The 24,816-nt window shown below is 39.8% G+C and overlaps 2 protein-coding genes across 2 annotated transcripts; one reads left to right on the plus strand and one right to left on the minus strand.

Moving 5' to 3' along the window:
- Window positions 1-21,024, plus strand: shc3 (SHC (Src homology 2 domain containing) transforming protein 3). Its single transcript, XM_086300952.1, has 12 exons — window positions 1-2,546; window positions 6,820-6,890; window positions 10,412-10,475; window positions 11,620-11,739; window positions 13,209-13,262; window positions 13,549-13,600; window positions 13,679-13,808; window positions 13,940-14,087; window positions 15,520-15,604; window positions 15,691-15,882; window positions 17,956-18,275; window positions 18,415-21,024. Exons 1-12 carry the CDS (start codon window positions 1,926-1,928, stop codon window positions 18,541-18,543), a joined length of 1,986 nt encoding a protein of 661 aa, XP_086157078.1. The 5' UTR covers window positions 1-1,925; the 3' UTR covers window positions 18,544-21,024.
- On the minus strand, window positions 20,809-24,590 carry s1pr3b (sphingosine-1-phosphate receptor 3b). Its single transcript, XM_086300954.1, has 2 exons — window positions 24,165-24,590; window positions 20,809-23,754 (listed from the first exon to the last, which is right to left on the minus strand). The coding sequence occupies exon 2, from the start codon at window positions 23,680-23,682 to the stop codon at window positions 22,555-22,557; it is 1,128 nt and encodes a 375-aa protein (XP_086157080.1). The 5' UTR covers window positions 23,683-23,754; window positions 24,165-24,590; the 3' UTR covers window positions 20,809-22,554.
- Between the last annotated feature and the right edge of the window lie 226 nt (window positions 24,591-24,816).

The following is a 24,816-nucleotide window of genomic DNA, read 5'->3' on the forward strand; positions in this document are numbered from 1 at the left end:
CTTGCAGAGGCAGAAAGGCCTTGCTTCCATTCACAGAAACACTGGTATGCCAGCCTGCTATTTCATTCACATAAAAGACTAAAAACTGCATGCCTTTTTTCTCTTGTCCACTGCTCCGTTTCTGCTTTGTCTTTTTGCCGTCACTTTTGATTTGCGAGGGCTTTCCTTTTTCCCCCCTGCTTCTGTGTTTGCCTTTGTTTCTGAGGCGAGAAGGCAGACGTGCTGTCTTCTTCTTCTTCTTTTTTTTTTTTTCCTTTTGCCAGGCAGGAAAGGGATTGGGAGGGACTGCAGTGCGAAATCTGCAGCACAGTGAGAGTGGAAGCTGCTTATGAATGAGTGTCAGTCTTTCGCCGTTGCTAGATGCTCTTGAGGACATTTTATATGAATGTGTGCTTTCTGCTGCCGGGAGACAAAGATGCTTCATTGCTGTTGGTTTTAAGGAGACTCTGAAGCTTTTTTTCCCCTTTTATCCATCTGGCTATTTCATTGACTTATCTGCCTGAGAAACATGCCGTTCAGAATGTGTTTGTTTGAGTCGTATCATTCATGCAGTTCAGCCTGGACCAGTTGCTGGGTATTTTAGAGTGGCTGTGAATCTGTTTCTGCTTCATTGTTGAACTGTTTGCTATTGCAGATTGTCAACATTTTTAGGCTTAAAAAAGTAAAATTGCTTTAGTCTTTATATATATATAATTGATGCTCGAATATAAATAGCTGTGGAAATAACTGGTGGTAGATTTTGGTGAGTGGTCCAGGACTGATGTCTGCTCACAATATGCAATTATACTTGAACATGGGCAATATATTAATGTTTCACCTATTTCCAATCATACTAAAATTTTGCAATATTGCTTCTCTTGATGATTTATGAAGATTTCTTTTGCATCATTTTAAGGTGAATCTTTATTTTTCTTTAAATAGAAATGTCTATTTTATTTTTGTGCCATAAGATTTTGACAGGCGCTTCGATTTAGCTGTGAATTGAAAGGATGTTTTCATTACATATTTCACTTCATTTACTGTCATCTAAGTGATTAGTTTATGGTGTGTCATCCTTTTATCAAACTTTTATTAGGTCGTCAGTTTTATGGCACTGTTCAAGACGCAAATTCCAGCAAAATATGAATGATTACTTCACGAAGTTACTAAGACAATCAAGTTACCTCTCATCCCTCATTTCCTTTTCACAGAAAAACAAATAAGAAGAAAAGAATTATGGAGAATGAATATGAGACTGGGGAATATAAAAATTGATTGGTTCTAGTGTGCTGTAAGTGGGAGGTTTTTTTTCCCTCTCCCTCCAACAGGAAGTGATTTGCAGTGTTCAGCAAGCCTTTTGTTGAGAAGGTTTTCTCAGATCAGTGAGTCATGCTTTAGCTCTGAGCCGGCAGGCAGGCAGCAGTCAGTAGAGGGTATTTGCTCTTCCCTTGCAGTGTCCGTGATCATCAACAACACAGATCTTTTTCTGTTCTTAACTTTTTGGATTTTGAGCTAGGAATCAGCAGCAGCGTCACCGCTGGAAACTAAAAGCTGCACCACAACACTGGAAGCCTTTTAGAGACCTTTCCATCCTTTCCCCCCCTCCCTCTGCTTCAGTGTTGTTTCCGTGGATTGTGTCTGTATATTTTTCCTCTGACGGATTGGATTGCAGCTCTGGATTTTACAGAGAGCAGATTGGACTTTGGCGACAACAGCAGCAGCAGCAGCAGCAGCTCAACACAACCACCACTGTAACCTCAATAGAGAAAATTACAGTCAGGTGGCCTGTGATTGCTAAAAAGGCGTTTGCTGCCTACCGTTGCTACTATGTTACAGGAGAGGGTAATCAGCACCGCTCAGCCACGTCTGCCAGCACGCTTGTGAACGAGGCAGGCTGTGCGTGTTGGTTGGTGGAGAGAGGGGAGAGAGCAAAGAGAGAGAAGGGTATGCTTCACCGTACCAAATACAACCGCTTCAGAAATGAGTCAGTAACATCCGTCGATGAGCTTCTTCACGGCCTGACCATGAACCCCAAGGTCTCGGCCACCCCCCAGTCTGCAGCCGAGACGTCTTACACACCCCCGACTGAGGTTCAGCCCTCCTCCGCCACCGCTCCTTCCAGCAACCCCACCGGCCATGGCTCTGACCACCTGGAAGATGGAGGCACCACCCTCTGTACACTCATCAACAAGGTGTCCGGCCTGAAATTCAGCAACTCCGGCAGCTTGCTCGGCATAAAGGGTCTGCCCTCGGCCGTTAAGGACCTGGCTGTGTCAAAGCTGCAGGGGGGTGGGGGATCAGGCTCAGGCTGCCCGAGTCCCAGCGCAGCTACAGCGGCAGCCTCTGGTGCGGGTGTCTCTCTGTGCAGTTTGGCCTCCCATTCAACCCCCTGTTCACAGCTGGAGCCATCTGTCAGCATGAGCAAGAAGAGCAGGCTGGATGAGCACCAGCCCAGCGGAGAGGACTGGAATCCAGGTGGAGGCGGTGGACTGGTGAGCAAACCCTCCAAAGGATGGCTAGACTCAAACGAGAAGATCTCTGGTCCCGGAGTCACATACATTGTTAAGGTTGGTGGACTCACTCTTTCCCCTCACTCGTTTTGTTCTTTGTTCATCCCAGTCATTTTCCCATTCTCTCTTTTCTTTGAATGAGTCGAGTTTTAGCTACCTGCAAGTGGGGGTGGGTGGGGTGGGAATAATGTAGTTTCTCACAACATGCCCTTGAGTGGGTGTATGTAGGCTGGGCGAAATAGCAGCAACCGGAAAACTAGCACTGAATAATTCAGGAAAAAAGGAGAAGGTCACCATTAAGGGGAAAAGTAGAGGAAAAGCTCATAATGGCAAAACAAAAACGGTAATTATCAATGTGAACATTGTGTAAGCATTTACATTTCTCCGATATTTTGGCCAGTCTCATGTATACAGAGAGGCAACGTTATGCTTTTGTAACCATGGTGATGAGTTATTTCTGTACATTGTGCACCTCTGTGGCTGCTTTAGCTTGCCAACAGTGAATGGGTTGAATGGGAAAAAATATTCGGAGCATCCTCGTCTTAACACACTTATCACTGGCTGCTGTTACTGTTGTCCAACCATCGTACATCATTTAAAGGTGAGCAAGTTGGCGCACAACTACAGGAGCTGCGAATGTCATCATGCCAGAAATGAGTCACTAGCATAAGGAGTGATGATGCAGAGTCCTGGCTCTTTAAGGTGTGAAAGGGGGGGGCGAACATTTTTACTGGGTGAAGTAAAGGAATAATTTTGCTATTTTTTTCTGCCTTGTCTTGTACTGCAGTGCAAAGAGAAATGCAGCTTTTTGGAGAAAATGAAAATTGAGGCCATCACTGCCAGGGGAAATGTGTTATCTTCCAAATCAAGTTACGATTGCCATCATATGACACCTACTACAGCTAGCCCAAACAAAGCCTACAGTATCTGTGACCAGCGTGACATTCCATTAACTGCATTAAGGCAGAGAGCACTTATTTGTCCAGTCAATGCCGCTGAAAGCAGCCACACTGTGAGAGGGGAAATGGGTCTGTCCTGTGCTCACCCTCCACCCCCGGCTTTCCCTGTGGTTTCAGTCCCGTGTGTATTGAGTTCAACGTGGTGTTCTGCTCACAGCACTTTTAATTAGCGTCATGTGGTCACTCCTCGCACATCACGCACCATTACCCCCAAGCGGCATTGACTGACAGTGATGCTGTTTACACTCTCACTTTTATCTCGTACTAGTGTTGTGTTTTTAAAAAAGAAAAAAAAAGAAAAGAAATGCACATTAGATATGATAAGGTTTTCTGGTAGCAGATTTAACAGGGGTCTTTCCTAGTATTTCATTGTGTTTTTAGGAAGGTCAGAGTTCAGGCTATATGCATAGCACTGTCTGTGTAGGTTCTGAGTCATCCAGGTCACGAATGATTGAAAAGAAGGCAAGTAGACTTTTTCAAGTTAATGAAAATCAAGTTGTCGTTTCTTCCAAGTACTCAAGGCTAGCACAAGCCTACCACTGTACTTACAGGAGCAATATGTGACAAATACTAACAAAATAATATGTACAGAATTGGTTATACTGTATAATATGTTCACATAAACAATAAAAGAAATACAGAATAGTAAAGCTGTAATTAACCGATCACTTTCTACATTTCTTAGATCTGCTTTCTTTGCATTTCAGAACCAAATAACACTGACGTATCGATTGTTTGCAAAGCTGATGTGGCAAACGTGTGCTTGGCCACCTGATCAACATAAATCCAGTCCTTTATATTTATTAAATTATGTTATTATTCCTGACCACATTGCCGCATTGCAAAAGTTGTATCCCATAAATGTTTTACTGCCTAAAAACCCCCCAACGATTCTTACATGATTATTTGATTATTAAATTCAATTGCAACCAATTAATTATTCTTTTTTATTGATCACATGCATTATTTCCTGGACCTGATTATCCTGTCTAGACTGTACAGAAGCAATACAGTCTCAAAGCAGTCTGTGTAAAGTTGAAACTTTTTATCCACCGATTCCTGTTTTTGGACACAAATGTTCCCTTTTTTCATGATTCTGAACATAAATATACAAACATTTTCACCTTTAAAATAGGGGAAAGAAGCCACACTTGAAGGTGGGCGTTCAGTTGTCAGGACGATTCCTCCCAAGAGTCTCAAGAAAAAAGATGCTGCAGACACTAAATATACTTCATGTTAAAAGAGTAGTTTAAAAATTGTGCATGCTGTCATGAAAAGTTGGGGCAATTTGTGTTTGTGAGCACAAACCAATGGATTTTTCACACTTTTCATACAGAAGAAATTTTTAGATAATGCACACAATAAACACCGTAGCAAAAGCAGGTTTAGACAATGCAATATACAGTATGACTTAAATATTTAGAAATGTTTGAAATTAATTACAGTTTGTATTATTATTATTTTTTTTTATCTAGATCACTTGGAAACCTAGTTAATCCGAAATTCAGTTTTAGAGTTTTGGTTATGTGCGTTCTTATACAACATAAGGGAATATAAACCCTGCGTGAGCTCAGAATAGAGCTCTGCTAATTTTAGAAGTGCTTGATGTATTTTTGGCCCTGCTAAAGCACGCACTTCAAACACACCCTTATAAAAATAGAGAACATAGGCAATTTGAGAATGTCACGTTGACAAAATAATATTTTTGTTTGAGCGCAAAATGCTGAGCAGAAAGACACAGAGTTATAAAAGGAAATTTATGATTGTAACAAGTTAGTTTCTTGAACTGGCTCTTTTTAAAGGCCAGAGTGGAAACACTGATGTGTCTGGAAGTCTGTTTTGTTTACAGAGAAATTCAAAATATGATTTTAAAAGTGATGGAACTCATCAGCACCAAATGTTCCTGGCCTGTGCATGAGCTGTTGCAGTCTGGTTCTGGAAATGATTTGATTATTTAAAAGGAAACTTTTAATGGTGAATAAACCTTGACTTGTTTTATTTCTAAGTTAGCATCAACTTTGGCTTCATTAAATTTAACTTTGTAAACTTCTTCTATGGCTGGATGCTTTTATTTTTAACTAGAAAACCATCTGCTTGGTCATGAAACAAACTGTTGTTGTAATTTGGGTGTCGGTCTTCCTGCAGCTCTTTTTTTTTACAAAAGCATACATTGAAAAATAATTATTTTAATTTGTTTTGTTCAAAAAGGATCTCAGATTTCACCATTATCTTTAATTATACTACATAAATACTAGCTAGCTACTTTTTTGGGTACACCTGTTTAACTTTTTGTCCTATATAATCACGCATTTAGGCATCTAGACATGGTCCAAGAGACCTGCTGAAGTTCAAACCGAGCATCAGAATCATAAAGAAAGGCGATTTAAGTGACTTTGAATGTGGCATGGTGGTTAGCGTGAGACAGGCTGGTCTGAGTATTTGAGAAACTGCTGATCTACTGGGATATTTCCACATCACCATCTCTAGGGTTTATATATCAAATGAGCAGCAGTTGTTTGGTGAAAATGCCTTGTTAATGTCAGATGTCAGAGGAAAGTGTTGTAACTGCTGTGAGCTGAGAGGGAGGCAACAATAACTCAAATAACCCTTTGTTACAGCCAAAGTATGCAGAAGAGCATATCTGAATAGCAGAAGACCACACTGGTGCCACAGCTGTCAGTTAATAACAAATAACTGAGGCTACAGTTAACACTGACATTAAAATCGGACAACAGAAGATTGGGAAACTTTTGTCTCTGTTTCTGCTGCAATATTTAGATGGAGTACAGCGACAGATTGGTGACGTGTCCAGGGTGTACCCTGCCTCTCACTCTATGATTGCTGGAATAGCCTCCTGCCACCTCTGAGGAATGTTTTCAGCCCCTCACTGAGTCTATTCCTCAAAGAATTAAGACAGTTCTGAGACCAAAAGGTGGTCCTACCAGGAGTTAGCAAGATATAGCTATTGAACTGGCAAGTGAGCGTTTAAAAAGTTAGAGAAACTCAATATTTTATTTCCTTTCCAAACAAATACAATCTCTTCATCTCAAACTTAATATAGTTTTTTTTTTCAGAGTAGGTAACAATAACTTGACTTAAATGGCCCCGCTGCTTTTGAAAGTCATGCATGCGTCACAAGTTTTAATAACTGTATCATGCCTGATGTTAAACAATGGGTCCATTTCTTTCCTTTCTAGAACAAGCCCCTTGTGTCAAAACTTGTGTGTGTGGTGATTTTGTATGCTCTTAAAGACTGCAGTAATTTTTTTTTTTTTTTTTAGGCCTTGAAAGGTAACACAAAGATTTGTTTTGTGCATAATGATGTGCAGTCTTTGTTTATTTCACACAGGGTTTTCATTCTTACTTTGCAGTATCTGGGCTGTATAGAAGTCCTGAGGTCGATGAGATCCCTGGATTTCACTACAAGGTCACAAATAACAAGGTATGTTCACACATTTATATTTCTTCAAGGACAAGACAAGTTGAAATTAAATGGATTCTTGCTTATGATGAGAGTTTTTAATTTGATAAAATACTTAAACAGCCACACACACACACACACACACACACACACACACACACACACACACACACACACACAAATTGTTCAGCAATGAACAATTTCCACATTTAAAACTATTTAAATCCATTACTTTATTTCTAATAAACAACTGAAACACATCAATGGCAAAAGGATGTGGGGGTGTCAAACATCCATCCCTTCATTCGCTTCCTCTTGTCCTTTTCAGGGTCACGGGTGGCGCTGGGGCCTATCCCAGCTGTGGTGTCAAACATGTTCAATCTAAATAAAACAAGGTTAAAAAAAACACTTTTAGTTAAACACATTTAAGTACGTCTTAAGAAAAATAAGTGCAGCAAAGAAATGCCACTGTAGTAACTTTTTCCTGTAAATTTACTGTCAAAACAAAACAAAACAAGAACAAAAAGATAGAATATGTCATGGTCCGGAGTCTGTGACTCCGTGTTTATGTTTAGTTTATTATCATTCTGTGGTTTACCTTGGGTGTTTGTACTCTTCTGTTTCACGGTTCATGTTCCTATGTTCTGTGTCCCCCAGTCTGTGTTAAGTTGGTGTGTTATGTCATTACGTGTATGTTTCCTGTTTTACTTTGAAGGTCCGTGTCTGTTCTCAGTGTGTTCAGTATACTTTTCCCCTGTCTCGTCAGGTCGGATTACTCCCAGCTGTGCCCTCCTTTTGTGTCTCATCCCCTCGTTATCCTTCTGTGTACTTTAACCTCGTGTCTGCCTCTGTTAGTTGCTGGTTCGTCTGTGTTGTTTCCCCTCGGTCTCCCTGCATCTCTCCATGTGTATTTCCCCGGACCTCCCTGCATCTTCGTTTCTGGTTTGTTTTGTTAGTTTTACCCAGTTTAGGTTCCAGTTTCATGTTCCCAGTGCCTTTGCTGTTTGTATTTCCTTCGTTAATAAATACTCACCTGCACCATAGCTGCCGCGTCCTGGTCCTAAATAATTCCACACGGCTTGCCCCGGCAAACCGTGACAGAATAGAAGAAAATATTAACAATAAAATGCCATATCTTTATTTTTTATCAGTTACTTTTTTACTTTGATGATTTATAGCAGGCCCAGGTTTTATCCACATCAGCAGTATTTGCATATTTTCATTGTCAGATAGTATTGAAGATGTGGTTTCAGCACCAGTATTCATATGACACCAGACCTAAAATGATATTTCACAATCCTAATTTTTATGTCATTGTTATTGAATTGACATTTTGTGCTGTATGATAAAAATAATTAATTCATAATAATTAAATAAATAAAGAAATTAACAATTTTAAAAAAATGAAAAATGATGCTATAACCGTATGTTGAATATAAAGAATACTGTGAAAGTGTAAGTGCAACATCTGGTTTCTGAAAAGTGAACCAATTTACAAACACATAAGAAAAGTAGAGAAATACATTTTATGATCCAACTGATGAAAGAGTGCTGAATAAGCACCCTCACATGCTGAGGTTAATAAAACTGCTCTTTCTTACATCTGTTGGTAGGAATTACATACAAGTGACTAACTTAGATAGCAATTATTACTGAACCTTTAATGTGATTTTTTTTTTTTTTTTACCAGTTTGGTTTCTAAGAAATAACATAGCATAACATAACAATCATAGGACAATAAGAGATTAGTCACTATTAACAAAATATTTTGTATATTCATTTCAACTGTCAAACTCATTGAAAAAAAAAATGCATCCAAACATTTGCTGTCAGTATCTAGAAAAATATAATTGCTTGTGGCCAAATGTATTACATCATTAAACTTCTCACTAATAGATGCATTGATTTTTTTGTATTAAGCCAATTTTGTATTAAACAATATTTGAACAAAATGTTCACCTTCTACCATGCCTTACATGCCTGCACAATGAAACTTGCATGAAGAAAATGGTACATTTAAAAATGTAACACTTTAAGGTTATATGACTTTAGAGTACATTTAGGATGCACATTTTGTTTGCATGGAATTTTCTGCCTCTGAAATCCTTGACCGATGTGCAGTGAGGCAAAGGGCGGCGGGCGAATCGGTTCGTGTCATGTCTACTTTTCTGCTTGACTTCCTGAAGTTGGTAACATTAGCTAACACAGAGTAGCAGGCTTTCTCTCCTTCTCTCTGCCACTGTGTGTTTGTGTGCTTATGTTTCTCTCTAATATGGAGAGGCATGGCAAAAAAAGACATACAGAGAGAGACGTGTTCAGATTTCCCTTCAATGCATTTCAAGAGTATTTGTAATATATCCTATTGTGCAAAACAAAACACTGCAATGCTGGGTTTTGTTTTGTTTGTTTGTTTGTTTTATTTAAATCTCTATGAGCCAAAGTCATTTTATCAAAATGTAATTATCTGTAGTTTTTTGGTCAAACTTTCAAAAACTGAGTGAGGAGCATCAGTATCAGTAACTTCCAAAACAAAGCTCACGCTCATGCTAGCAGTTCTGTTCACCTTATATTTATTATATTTATCATTTTGACTTAGCACGTTAGCATGCTAACAAATTAAAACGAAGCTCAAAGCATAGTTGAGGCGCTCAGTTTATGTTTCCATTTTAAAACATTTTATCATAGAACAAAGTAGTGGACTAATTAAAATGTTGATGGTACTACATGAAAGGGACTTTGGGAGTTTGTATCCTTGGGGCATTATGAAAGTTAGGGGAACTCAAACATGTGAACCTCATGTTGGTCTTAGAAGAAAGAATATATATATATATATATATATATATATATATATAAATTATGATAGCTGACTGTTTTCATTATTAACAATTTGCCTTTCAAAACAGTTTGCATAGAGATAGAAAGGAACTAATGGACACTGAAGCATATGACCTGCAGCAAAGGTCCCCCTGAAAATCAAACAATGATCATGCCATGCAGGCATGCCATCTGTGCCTTAGCCATAAGCATCATGGGATGCCCATCCCAATCATAAGCCAAGCTGGTTGCACAGCTTTTCGGATGACGGGGTTGGTTGAAAGAATTGGAAGAGCTGTCATTAAACTTTATGCACACATTCAGGTTCCCAGAGGATGAATCATGCCAACTTTGTTGATGTGTCACCTACTGCTCCCGGGAGGTTCAAATTTTCAGTGCACTGCCACAAGGTTGATGTTGTGGTTTTGGAAACTAGAAAAACTATTTTGTAGATCTGAATAAAAAAACCAAGTTTCCATCAACCTCCGCTGGACCTTGTGTTGCGTGCCAATAATCATTTATAAGCATGCTAGACTAAAATTTAAAGAAATGACAAATATGTCGAACTTGCTGAAGATTACTGCACTAACATCATCACTGTAGGCATGTTTGTGTGAAGAGGTTTAGTACCAAGTTACAGAATACGTTTCTTGTGTATGATTGGGATGATTAGTTACTGCAAATACAATCAAAATTACAAGTTCATCTTCTTCTTGCCCTCCTTCTAGGGAAGCCATCAGCCTGGTGTGTGAGGCTGTTCCAGGGACCAAAGGAGCTCTGCGGAAGAGAAAGGTAGCTTGCATGGATGTACAGAATGGGAGGGAGGGAAGAAGGATAAAAGAATGGCATAATCACTGGAAAAGTAATGAACACTCCATGAGACCTGAATGTTAGTAAGATATATAGTAGCTGGAAAAATAGGAAATGGCATTACATATTAATTTACCCATGCACATTCTATATATAGCGTCCCATCTCTATGTTTCCTTTCCTTCCTTGGTTTATATAAAAAGAGAGGGAAAATAAAGAGGGAGAGAGGGGGAGATTAGAGAAGAGAGAGGCTGAGGAGAGAAGAGGGAGAGATGAAGAGGTATGGGACTGTGTGCGTGGGTGTAGCTCCAGCCCACGATGCACTGCACACCGCACACAGTGCTTAGTGACTCATGTAGCGCACAATATCTGTGATTAGGACGCCAAGCTAGTGTGTGTGTGGGTGCGCATGTATATGACCGTCTGTATTCTGTGTGTGCGTCCACAGCCTGTGAGGATCTGTGTCTTAATGTGGGGTGTGAAATGAAGCATTGCTCTCCTCTCTAGAGCTTGTTCAAATGTCAGGGAAGAGTACATAACACAAAATCCAAGCAGGCTAGTTTTTCTTCCTCTTAGAATCGATGTATGGTATAAGGTGCTGCTGGTTTGGCTGTGTGACAGACACACGCTTGTGACATCAGCTTCACGCTGAGAATTTTGAATGGGTTTTGACTATTTTTTCTGGCTTCTTTGAATCCTACCTTTATCGGACATATCCTGTCCAACACTTTACAGTCCTGTTTGTCTTTCTTACTGACAAAACATCTGCCTGGATTTCCGTGCAGGAGGAGAGCACATGTTTGTGTGTTTGCAACAATCATGTTACCACAGATTTTATGCAGTTGCACTTCAGTTATGCATCAGTGAACTATGTAAAGGAACTGTTTTATGTTTAAGAGAAAAAGCCAGCAGCTGGTTAGTGCACCTTTGCAGAAACAGTGGAAACTGCCCAAAGGAAACTAGTAGAGGTTTAAAAAAGTACCAGGATGCAAACAATTCCAGAGCCTTCATGTTTGTTGGGGAACTTCTAAGGTGCTCGTCTTCTGATTTTGTTACCTTCCAAGTCTCTATTCTAGGCTAAATCAGTTTTGTTTTATTTGTGTCTTATTGTGTCTGATCCTTACAGCCACCATCCAAAGCTCTGTCCAGTATTTTGGGGAAGAGCAATCTGCAGTTTGCCGGCATGTCCATCAACCTCAACATCTCCACAAGTAGCCTCAACCTGATGACCCCTGACTGCAAACAGGTCAGTCGGGATCTTTGTTAACAATTACAGAACATGTAGTAGAAATACATAATACTACTACCAATATTAAAACTGCTCCTTAAGACAATTACATCAAGGAAGTGAGTTGTTTTGTTTTTTTAAGAGTTTTAGAGTTTAAGAGGCAAACAGACAGGAAGAGACTAGCAGGAATGTGACAACCAGAGACCAATAAAAGTCAAGGCAGTATAATCCCTGGCCATGTACCTAGTTATAGTTATTCCAACTTTGAGGGGAGTGATTGATCCACCTAACACCTAATATAGCTACAAGGCTACAAATTATGTTGCAGTTTCCCTTAAATGCTAGAACACCCCTCTAATCTTTGATTTGATTGTTTGTAGTTTCTGATAGGAAAAAGCAAGATCCTAATACACCCTGGTACAAAAGGAAATAGAAGTATAGACAACCACAGAAAACTGCACTAAAAACAAACTAAAAGCCGAAGCCATGTGAAGCAATGGCATGTTGGAGTTCCCCTTGAATTGTTGCGTGGCCATGTAGTTCACCTACGATAAATATTTAGGAGAATGAATTGTATTGTATTGTATTGTTGTTGCACCTCATGAATACGAACATGTATGTGAAAGATGTCTTTTACAATCCAGACCTACAAGCTAGCAAAATTAGCAACAAGCGGGTGTTTGTAGGCTGCTGGACAGCCGATCCAAGCAACCACAAACCAACTTTTAAGGAAGTTTGAATAAAGCATGAGCTTTAGAAACCCAACGAAAAACATCAAACTATGAGAGTTCGATATGGAAAAGGCAAGTTATTGTTAGGCAACACTGCAGTTAATTAGCTGCAGCATAAATCTGTTCAATGTAATCTATTTAAAAGAATATCCAGAGATTTAGTAAAAACAAAAATCTGCAGGCAAGAACACAGCATTGAGTCTAAAATAGCAGTTTAGCAGTTCCTAGAATATTTCCAAGGAAATACCTGTACAATAACACATTTTACACATGTCATGATTCAGACTGCAATGCCATGAAACTCAGGTTCTCTCCGGGTATCTGAACAAACAGCTGTTTCAACTGGCTGAACACAGTGGAAAGAGGGCTAAAGTTAATGAACTTGGAAACAGCTGGTGTAAAGACCAAAAAAAACCCGACACTGGCACGTTGTGAAACATGCTTGAAACCTCAGAAATAACTGCATTTTATTTTTATTTTATTTAGCATTTTCACTGGAATGGCTCCATGGTATAGTGATTCTAACATTCACCTAACAAGTGAACGAAAGATAGGAGCATATTTTAGTTTTACTGCTAAGAAGTTTTAAGGGGATGAAGGGCAGCTTTTAAAGAATTATTTTTATAAAAGAACAGATGGTGAAATTCAAATTTGATCATTTCATCAGTACACATGAGAACATAGTGACTTCATGTATGCTTGTATGTATGCATTACCATGTGATAACACGTATGCACTGTATTTTCTTCTTGACAGATTATAGCCAACCATCACATGCAGTCCATTTCCTTTGCATCAGGTGGAGACCCTGTAAGTACTCAAATAACAGAATAGGATATAATTTTTTAAAAATACTTGAAATTTGACTTTAAAAACACTACATTTTGTTAAAGATGTTTAAAAATTATCTTAGTACAATTATAAGTGCTGTTTTAAGTACGGGCATGCTTTACACTGCCAATCAGATATTTTATTTTAATGGAATGTATTATAAAATTCTACACTATATCTTTCTAATTTTTATAATTCTGTTTGTTTTATTTTATTAGTTTTAATTATATCAGTGGTATTTTACAAGATGTATCATTCATTACAGGATACAACAGATTATGTTGCCTATGTAGCAAAGGACCCAGTTAACAGAAGAGGTGAGCATTCATTGATTAAACGCTCTGCAGACTTGCAGCGTCATGCTTATGAAAATGTGTTGCTGTGACTCTTGTCAGCGTGCCACATCTTGGAGTGCTCTGATGGACTAGCCCAGAACGTCATCAGTACCATCGGCCAGGCCTTTGACCTTCGCTTCCAGCAGTACCTGCAGTGTCCCTCAAGCAAGCTGTCGTCCACACATGACAGGTGAGATAAAAATAGCGCATCACAAAGTACCTGTTCACTAACACAAGAAAATATAGAAGGTGATAATTTTATCAAATACAGCACAGCAATGCAGTACAGTGTTAAGTTTCATGACTGAAGTGTTCATTCAGGGTATTAAACATGGAGGAGTTACCTTGGACGGAGGAAGAGGAGGAGTCAGCAGAGCACCCTTACTATAACAACATCCCCGGGAAGATGCCTCCCCCTGGAGGCTTCATTGACACCAGGCTGACCAATCAAAATGCAGATGGTTGCCAGGTACAGCTTAGTTTAACTTTGTGTTTCTTGTGTAAACAAACGTATACAAATTGATTGGCTATTTTTAATGTGTCATCCTGTGTCCTGATATATGGGGAAGAAATCAGAAGGATATAAACAATATTTTCAAATGATACAAAATAGTGTCACTTTTTTTCATTGATGTTGTTTGACAGTTTCTGTGATTATGGCACAATGCACACTCCATGACCAGAGATTCACCTCTTTTATATTCCTGTCATATTCCTTTCTAAGCATGTTTCCAGTATTCTATATTGTCAGTGTACCTAATGATAATACCTCTAAATTATAAGGTGTCTTAAAAACTGTAATCTCCAATAGTTTGGAAGCTTATTCTGGCAGCTCTAATGGTCATGCTCAGGACACTTAGTCTTGTTGGACCCACTGCAGTTACATTGGTGATTTTGTTTACACATAGCAGTTGTCTGATTTTAGCCTAAATTGCTGGGTGCCATTTAGACATTTTTCAAGATCTCAGTTAAATGGAAACTTGCCCAATGAGATCCTGCTGAAATCATGAATATACACTCACTGGTCACTTCATTAGTTACACCTTACTAGTACTTGGTTGAACCCCTTTTGCCTTTATTTGAAAAAAGTAAACTTAATGTCATATTCCAGAAACCAAGTTGCGATTGAGCTTTGTGATATGGAGCATTTTCCTGCTGGAAGCAGCCATCAGAAGAGGGCACACTGTGGGTATAAACGTGGTCAGCAATAACACTCAAGCAGAATGAGTAGTTTTTGGTATTAACGGCCCAAAATTTGGATAAAAATATCCCCAACATCCCCACCAACACCACTGTAGCTTCGACTTCCTGTTTTTAGTTCACAGGAGTGTCCACCAGTGTGGTCTTCTCCTGCTAGATGCTCTTCTGCCTACCTTGGCTATAATGAGTGTTACTGTTGCCTTTATATAAACCCGAGGCAGTCTGGGCATTCTCCTCTGACCTCTGACATCAACAAGGAATTTAATCCTGAGTAACTGCTGCTCGCTGGATATTTCCTTTTGTTTTTGGACTTTTCTCTGTAAACACTAGACATGTTTTTGTGGGAAAATCCCAGTAGACCAGCAGATTCTAAAAGACTCAGACTAACCTGATTGACACCAACTACTGTGCCATGTTCTGAGTCGATTAAATCACCTTTCTTCCCCATTCTGATGCTCAGTTTGAACTTCAGGAGATCTCCTGGACCATGTTTGCATGCCTAAATGTATTGAGTTGCTGCCATGTGATTGGCTGATTAGACATTTGCGTCAACAAGCGATTCAGCAGGTGTGGCTAATACAGTGTCCAGTGAGTATATATAAAAAGTAAACAATACTTAAAATAGTCTTAAACCTTATCAACACATCATCATTTATTTCAAAATAATCTTAAATATCCAGTGTTTTTCTGCATGTCATTAGATGGGTCCAGGATCTGTCGATCAGACATATTACCAAGGGCGGCAAAGCTGGGGAGATGAAAGAAAGACTTTCTTCATGCAACAGGGTAAGTACATCCACTATGCAAGATATTCAGTTCTGCAACATTTTATGCCTCCAAAAGTATAAATGATTGTTTTTTCAAATCTCTAGGATCATTTGATATAAGTGGACTCCCAGAGACTAAAGGTCAAGCACCAAATGCAGAAGAAATGCCCACCTATGTGAACACCCAGCAGATCGATGCCCAGGTGCTCGCAGCTCTCCAGGCAGAGGCTGAAAATGTGACAAAGGGCATGGCAGCTGCAGCCAAAGAGAGCCCACAGAAGGACCTGTTTGATATGAGTAAGACTTCGTTACCTTGTATTAAAAAGTCAGTTCGTATTCAGATATTGGATATGGAAGTACTGTCTGATTTATTTTTATGGTAAACATAGTTTAACATTTGCCAGTACATTTTTATTTATTTTCACTTTTTATCTTTCATGACTTTGATGAAAATATAATTTAATGCTTGTATGATAAAGCAGTAGAAAGAAGCTGAATAGTATCTGTTGGCTTCCTTCAGAATAATACTGTAAGACGACTAGAATCAGAGTTCGTAATTATAGAGGTTTCCCAGATTTTGTTTCTCAGTGACTTAAGCTCGGCGTCATAATAACATCATGTCAGTATGAAGACAAAAGGATGACTGTGATAATGGCAGTGTGTGGTTGTCCCCTTCCTCCTTCTAACTTCAGCTTTAGCTTTGCTATTAATACACATGGAAGATCAAAGGCATACACATGAAGAAACCATGACACAAATTACATGTAAAGCATGAGCTGTGCAATTTAAATGTGAATGTTTCTTTTGGAAATTTTTAAATTCAGGCTTCAATGTCCACCTACTGTAGTTCTATAACAGTTAATCACATTTTAGTGAGTTCATGTTAATTGTTACCTTTTTTTTTTATCCAGGTAAAAGTCATTGAGATTAAAACCTATTTTCCAATAGAGACCTGGTCAAGAGGGCCAACAGATAACAATATAACAAGTAAAAACACAACAAAAACTAAAAAATAGCTGAAAAAATATATACATTGTTACTATTCTATTTCATAAATATTATATGTACAGTTTCTGAGCTGCTCCTCATCATCACAACAAATGACTGACTGACTCTGATTGGTTAAGTTATAGGTTGATACCTTTGTAGGCAGCTGACAGTCCAGCAGCCCTCTCTCTGTGACCCTGGCTTAGGACACCTTTCAAACCATCAGACACAAAACAGTGTCATCAGCATATCATCACATCAGTTTACATGCTATGGGAAACAGTACAGGCACATTCAGGGGATGTTTAGTATATTTGTCACATTTAAATGTTTCAGATCATCAAACCAATTTAACACTAGGCAAAGATAAATAAAGTAAATGCAAAAAATGCAGTTTCAAAGTGAGGATTTCTTTTATTAATACAATGGTATCCAAACCTACCTGGGCCTGTGTGGAAAAACTGCCCCCTAAACCTAATAACTGGTTGTGCCACTCTTGGCAGCAAGAACTGCAATCAGTTGTTTGTGATAACAGGCAATGAGTATATTACGTCACTGTGGAGGAATTGTGGCCTCTGCAGAATTGTTTGAAATCAGTCACACTGGAGAATTTTTGAGTATGAGCACCCTGTGTACGGTCAGCATCCCAATCAAATTTATGTCTGGATTTTCACTCCAAAACCTTCATTAACATTTTTGAGTCATTTGTGGCTAATGGCTCTCACTGTGAATTGCTGGAGTACCAAAGCCTACCAAAGCCTTAGAAATGGCTTTCTAGCTAGATTTTAAAGACTTTGTGTCTCAGCTGGTTCTTTAGATCATGATATGGTGCTTTTTGAGATTGTTTCGCTACCTACACTTTGTCAGGCAGGTTCTATTTAATTGATTTCTCAATAATCAGACCTGAGGATGGCTAGTGAAATTCATGTAGTTAATTCATGATTTAACAGTTATTCAAATAGACCAGGTAGGCTTAGATAGTTTTATCCCCTCAATAAATAAAATCATTGTTTAAAAACTGCAGTTTGGATTTACGTGTGTTATCTTTATATGATAATATACACAATATGCAAAAAACCAAAAGCTCAAGAAGGGGACAAATATTTTATCACAGCACGGCGGATGGAGTATATTTGGGGAATGAATACAGTATGTGTTTCTATTTTGAGGATCAACTCTGTTGAACTCTGAATTTAGAAAAATGAAGCTCATATATTGCAGTTATTGACAAAATCAACATTTGATTTGTCAAAGTCAAAAGGAAGAAACACATTTAGATTCCGTTTTTGTCTATTTGATAGTTATGCTGATTTCAATTTTTAATTTCCTCTACCTACTTTTCCTCTCTTAACTCACCTTTTGGCACTGTCCTCATCGTGCCAGAGCCCTTCGAAGATGCAATCCAGTCCCAGTCCCAGTCTCAGGGACAGGCCCAGTCCCAGGTATCCGGTCTTCACAAGGCAGCATCCGTGGACAACTCGAGCCCTCTGCTTGTGCGCTCTCTGGCCTTCCGGGCTCAGGAGGAGCTGGAGGGCCAAATGTGGTACCACGGTAAAATGAGTCGCCGCGATGCTGAAAAACTTCTGAAAAATGACGGGGACTTTCTCGTCCGTAAGAGCACTACCAACCCAGGGTCCTACGTACTGACAGGCATGCACAATGGAATTGCCAAACACCTGCTGCTGGTGGACCCTGAAGGCACGGTAAGACGGGTGAGGGGGGTGTAGCAGGACACACGGAGCTTGATTCATTAACTCTTTTGTGAATGCATGAAAGTAAAAGCTGAAACTCTCATTAGACCAAAGCAGACTCTGAATATCTGTCTTCCTTTTTCTTTTTAAGGTACGGACAAAAGATCACATATTTGACAGCATTAGCCACCTTATTGGCCATCACCGTGACAACAACCTGCCGATTGTTTCAGCCGGGAGTGAACTGTGTCTCCTACAGCCTGTGGGAAGGAAACAGTGATGCTTGCGATGCCTGACCGATAATAGGAAGCGCTAAAGTGGCCTCTCACTACAGAGCTTGAAGATGAAACATGAGTCGATGCTTCAAGGCTCAGTTCGCTCAAAGAGTTATTGAGACAAACTGATCTGCAGTTACTTAACCGGAGACGCTGGAAGATGCAGGAGTTGTTAAAGATGAAAAAAAAAACAATAGAGAACTGTTATTATTTTGTTGTGATGACTGAAATGCTATATTTTTGACAAGACTTAGGTGCATTTGGACACAATATCTCGATTTGGTGTTTTAAAAGATTAAGAAAAAGACTATTGTTCTTGTAGTTTAGACAAAGCGCAAATCAAACCTCAAAGAGGTATTAACAAGAGTATTTTAGAATAAAAATCTGAAACTTTCGTTTTGTCTGTCAAGCACAACCACATTTCTACAGGAACCGTCGGCTAAGAGGTTGAGGAAACGGAAACGCTCTTTATAACGAAATTACGTTCAGAAAAACGTCCTTTAATCTCACCAACAGCGTGACAGCTTATTAGTAACTATAAGGAAAACCTAGCTTTTATCGGGGTTTAGGCCTGAATGTGTTTTTCTTTTCTTTTCTTTTGCTTTGCAGTTGTCACAAATTGTTGGGTGGGGGGAGGGGGTGCAAACAGCCACCCTTTCACAGTGCTGTCAATGGCTTTAACGATAACGTTTTTTATGAAGTAGTTTCTCGTGTCACTGCAGTCGCATGACTTAAAATCAACCGTTCTCGTGGCCATGTTCGTAGACCTTGATACCCCTTTATTTGAAAGAGGTGCTTATGTATGCTGACACTGTAAAAAAATAAAAAAGACAAAAAATATATGCTTTTCAAACTATTTCCGAATTGGTTTTTCGCTGAATTATTTTAGGTGTGTAGTCGGTGATTAGTTTTGGGGCTTGCAATGGATATTCTCACATCTTTGATTCACATTTTCAGCTTTTTGTGAACCTTTAAAATCTTAAATATTATTATTACTATTATTATTTGAAGGATCTGAAACCAATAGCACAAAACAAAGTTAGGTCACTTAGTTCACGCGTGTCAGACGAGTGTCTTGCGTTTACGCCAAATGTTTTCGATCGTTTTCAGTTACTGTTAGCTTTTGATTTCTCAGTGTCGACATCTTATGATAAAAACAGTTTTGCCACAAGATGTCACCCTAGAGTTGGATAGTTACCCCTGTCAGTTGCATCTGCTTTGGATAACACTGCGTTTGAAAGGAAAATACAGCTTTTAAGCCAGTTTTTAACCATTAATTTTCAGTTTGCAATCCACTGTATGCTCTCATTCCTCTGGACAGTTTAGTATTTATGTTGTTTTTAAAAAGCCCATAGAAGTGGTACACAGCAGCACTGGAAACTGACTTTTTTTTCTTTTATTTAATGCTTTTATCCTTACTAATGTCAGGACACCGATGGATACCAAATGAATGGGGCATTGTATCTGATATGCACTGGATCACTTCAGTTGAACCCAAATCAGCATGTGTTCAATGAGTTTGACAAGACAGATGCAATGTAATATAATGTGCCTGTGTTTTGCTGCAAGAGGGAGTGTACAGTACATGCATCTCACAACCCACAGCACTGGGGTCCTTATGAAAATGTAAAAAAAAACAACAACAAAACATCCACCACATCTGTTTTGGGTTAATGTGTTTGATTCATTGTGTCCCAATGGAGAAGGACACAAAGAGAATTTTGTCATTTACTTTTGCATTCTCCACTTCTTTGCGACATAATTTCATCAAATCAAATAACTCTGAAGAAAGAATAATGTGCTAAATGATTTAAAAGCACTCTGCTAATGTAAAAAAAAGAAGAAGCTTTTTTTCTAAAATCTGAATTTGTAGGAACACAAAATACCAAACAAACAAAGCGTATATCAAAAGCAACCGTACTCGAATCTCGCCGAGGATCAGCTTTGAGACTTAAAGAAATGACCAAACTCCTCACTGGGACAAAAACTAAGAACATGGCGTCTTTCCAGATTTCTGTTGATGAAAATGTGCCTTTTATTTGTACAATGTTTGTTTTTAATTTCTCCTTTCTCTCTTCCTTCAAAGTGCAATAGCTGATCTTCAATGGGGCATGCCTGTTCACTAGAGGTTGTGTTTTTGCCCTGCTGCGTGTTGCTGCTTGAGACTACTGTTCCCTCTCACTATCTGTCTCCCACCCTCCCTCCTTCCCTCTCTATTATATATTATAAATGTATCATTTCGAGATTCTAAATATAAATCTTTGTCAGAGGAAATCACACAGAAACTCACTATTTTGGGACAGGTATTTAAAAAAACTGGGGGGAAAAAAGGAAATAAAAACATAGAGACAACAAGTCCAAATGATGTTTACAGATTTAATCTTTTGGTTGTATTAGTTAATCATTATTCTGTATGACTGTTGGCAATAAAACCGTGAATGTGTAGAATCGCTGTTGTTTCTCTGCTGTAATAGTTTCGGGTATTAATATTTCTGCTCATGAGTCACAGATTTCTTATCTAAAATGCGCAGGTGGTTTTAATTTACCCACATTCACATATACTTGACTTTGAGATGTGTTACTCTGGGTCATCCACAGTCCGCACTATTTATATTAGTTCCCATGACAAGCAAGAGTAAATAAGTTCCAGGTGCGGTCTGTGGATTGTCCACAGTGACTGGAAATTGGTTTTAGGAAATAGATGTTGTGAGCCACAGAAAACACAACTTAGTGTATATGCATTGTGTGTTCGATTGCCTCCAGAAATCGTTAAAACATACCGGTAACATTTTACATCTTTTTTTTCCTTTTCTTTTTTTTGCATTTTCAGCCTTTATTAGATGGTGCAGTACAGGGAGTGGACAGGAAAGCAGGGAAAAGAGTTGTGGTAAGGACATGCAGAAAATGGTCTGGGTCAGACTCAGAGCCGAACCTTTGCAGCAGCCTTCAGCACTGAGTCACCTGTACAGCCAGGTGAGCTACAGCGACACCCATGCTTCTAAATCTTGACTAACAAAATCAAAAGCATGGCTAGATTACACAGTAAATACTTTTATTGGTGAACCAAGCCTTTATAAGTTCCTTTCATAAACAAAGCAGAGCTGCACTCTCTTGGCCACAAGGTGATTCTAATGAATTGTTACACAGTAAATTTAATAGTTTTCCATTTTAATTTACTGAGTGAAAGCAGATTTTTTTTTTATCTAACATGAATATCTGCAATTTGTATTTCACATGCTGCATTCACGTGCCTCTTTACAGTCTTCAGCTTTCTAGCGTCATGCTTTTAAAGCTCAAAACAAATGCACACAAAGAACTGCTGTAGCTGCATAGAGAACATGCAGCAGTACTGAGTAAGACCAGCAGATGGAGCCCTTGTATCACGAACGCTTTCATTTTGAGCACAATGCTACTGATATAATACAAAAAACGCACCTGTTTGTTTCTTCACAATGAGTAACTCTTGCCTTGGTTATTATACAATGCAGATTACAGTAACTGCCCAGCATACCGTAGGATTACTGAGTAAATACAAACTACGTCGATTAATAAATACCTTCAGCTGTGTGCCATTGCAATAATAATAGTCTACAATCATTCTTCATTACATTGGTTTTTGCAGTGATATAATTGCACTTATTTCGTAACTGCGGGTAAGTTTTCACTTCTAATTTATCATAGGAGCTCACAGCTGCAACTACAGAGGTAAAAGTCCTTTCTGTTGAGGGTAAGAGCACCAGTCATCTGTGGAAGTGACTGTTATCCAGCAAAAAAAACCCAACAACAAAAAAAGGACAATGTGACTCCAAACTCTTGAGCACTGGAGGCTGGACTTGAAAGAGCCATACATTACAGATGATGAACATATAGCAAAAAGAAACCACTGCCCTGCAGCTAATGTCAGAAGTCTACCCTTCATTTAAAGAAACACTTTTTTTGGGAACAATGCTCTCCGTTGTGACCACTGCACAAACCCTTAAGCTCAGAGTATTATTGTAAATTACTCCTGTCTCCTTTTAATCTTCTCTGTCACTCGCAGCCTCAGCAGTACCTCTGCTTGCTCCAGCCACCACTGAAACCTTTCCGTGGCCCCTGTCTGACTCCTGTCCTCTCTCCGGCTCTGACTGCCTGGAGCCCTGCTGGTTCTGGCTGCTCCACGACTTGCTCCTGCTGCGGCTGGGCTCTAGGGACTGTCTGTTTCCGTTCACAGACGCCTTCGCCCTGTAGCAAAAGCCGCAAACCAGACCCAGGAAAGCTCGCCTCATCTCGCGGCTGGCCAGAGTGTAGATGACTGGGTTCATCGCGGAGTTGAGCACCGCCAGCCCAATGAACCAGTGGGCTTCGTAAAGAATGGGGGACCTCTGCTCGGACGCTACATCCACCAGGAGCAGGACAAAGAGGGGAGTCCAGCAAGCGATGAAAACTCCAACTACAATGATGACAGTGCGCAGTAGGGACATGGCGTGCTCTGAACTGCTGTGCTTGCTCACCTTTCGGCTACTGGACTTGACCAAGATGTAGATGCGGGCATACAGGATGGCTATGGCTGAGAGCAAAAGTATGAAAACCGTGATGCAGAAAGCAACATATTTCTTGGTGTAAAGAGGGAGGATTGTAGAGCAATCAGGGAGGTTATTCAGGCAGTTCCAGCCCAGAATAGGCAAAGCTCCAAGAGATATAGCAATCAGCCAGCAGGTCCCTATGAGCAGAAATACCCTGTAGTTCTTGTTCGCATCATAAGGCCTCATTTTGATCATAGTAAGGTGTCTCTCTATAGCAATAGCCAGGAGACTGAAAATGGAGGCTCCAAGTGCTACAAACATGCTCCCCTCTCTCACAAACCAGAGAGCAGGTGAGAGCTGCAGGGTCTTCTCTCCAGACAGGAGCAGGTTGACCAGGTAAGCGACTCCAGCCAGCAGGTCGCACATTGCCAGGTTAGCGATGAAGAAGTACATGCGGTTGTGGAACCTGTGGTTCCTCCATATGGCTACAAGCACTGTGAGGTTCTCCAAGACGATGAAGCTGCAAACGATGAGGAAAACTACGGTTTTGGTGTCCACAGTGCCGGGGCTCGCGCCAATGCTTGGTCGGTTGGCCAGCTTTCCTGTGTAGTTGTAGTGGAGCTGGATCTGAGAGTTGATCATTGTCCAAAGAATACCAGCAGCCGACACTGGAGGTCAGACTCGAGCAGGGAGCGCGGTGTCCACTGTGTTCAACTGCAGGAGTAGATTGAGCGTTATTTTAGAGAGCAGCCAATTTACAGATCATCATGCTGCCATCATTGTCCTTGTGCGGTTTGCTTGATTAAATTCCACTAATTATAGAAACAAAAGGTTATTCACCAGAAACACACTCGCTATTGTAAAAAACACCTTGAAATAAACTCTGATGTCGCTTTCCCCCCTCTCCTTTGAAACAGAGAAGTCTTGGAAATCGAAGCCGCTCATTTGAAAACACCTAATTATGCATAAAATTAGCATACTTCTGGCACAGTCGTCACGTGTAAATTATCGACGGATTTCAGCAAATAGCGCCAGTTTAATTACTGAGTGGTTGTTTTTTTTTTTTTGCAGCTTCAAGCTGTCTAAATCTCCAAGAAAGAACCAGCAGCTTTAAAACAACTTACCTCTGGATGCTCGCAGTTCGCTTTGTTTTTAAAGTCAATCCCGCACTTTTGGACGCACATTTCATCGCAGTCGATTATCTGAGTTCCTTTCTTTTCTGTTGAACTTTAAGTCTTTCTTCGTTGTTCGGCAGAAGAGAGCAGCTCCTCATCTTTTTTCTTTTTTTTTCACTGAGCTCTGGAAACTCCGGAGCTGTCGACGGTCGGCTGGTAGTCACACCCCTCCCTCCCCTCCTTCAGCCCGGACTGCGAGCGCAGGGAGGCTGCTCTAGGGGGTCAGAAGCGCATCACCGACAGGAGGTATGTTTGTGGACACGAGATGCAAAGATTCATTCTCACACGTTGTCCTCTGCTATGTTCGTTATAGCACTCACAACAAAACACTTACTTAGGGTTTTATTAACTGTGGAACCAAAGGTGCAAACCTACTTGTTTTTATCGTTTGCCTGCGCACCAAAGTGCTTTGGGTTTGTTTGTTTGTTTGTTTAAAGAGCTTTGGTAGCGTTGCTAGCTCACTAGGTAACAACAGTGACTCTTAATGTGAGCAGAAATGTTAAATATATATCTTTGGGCTACTTAAAACTCTGATAGGACTGTAATGCCTTATTTCACGTGAGTCCAATGTTTAAATTGAGTGGTTAAATTTAGGTTGAGT

Source organism: Aulonocara sp. 'chitande type north' Nkhata Bay, linkage group LG7 (genome assembly GCF_057382095.1).
Source record: "Aulonocara sp. 'chitande type north' Nkhata Bay isolate Kocher_YH1m ecotype deep benthic linkage group LG7, A_spYH_male_GT1.1, whole genome shotgun sequence".
NCBI lineage: Eukaryota > Metazoa > Chordata > Actinopteri > Cichliformes > Cichlidae > Aulonocara > Aulonocara sp. 'chitande type north' Nkhata Bay.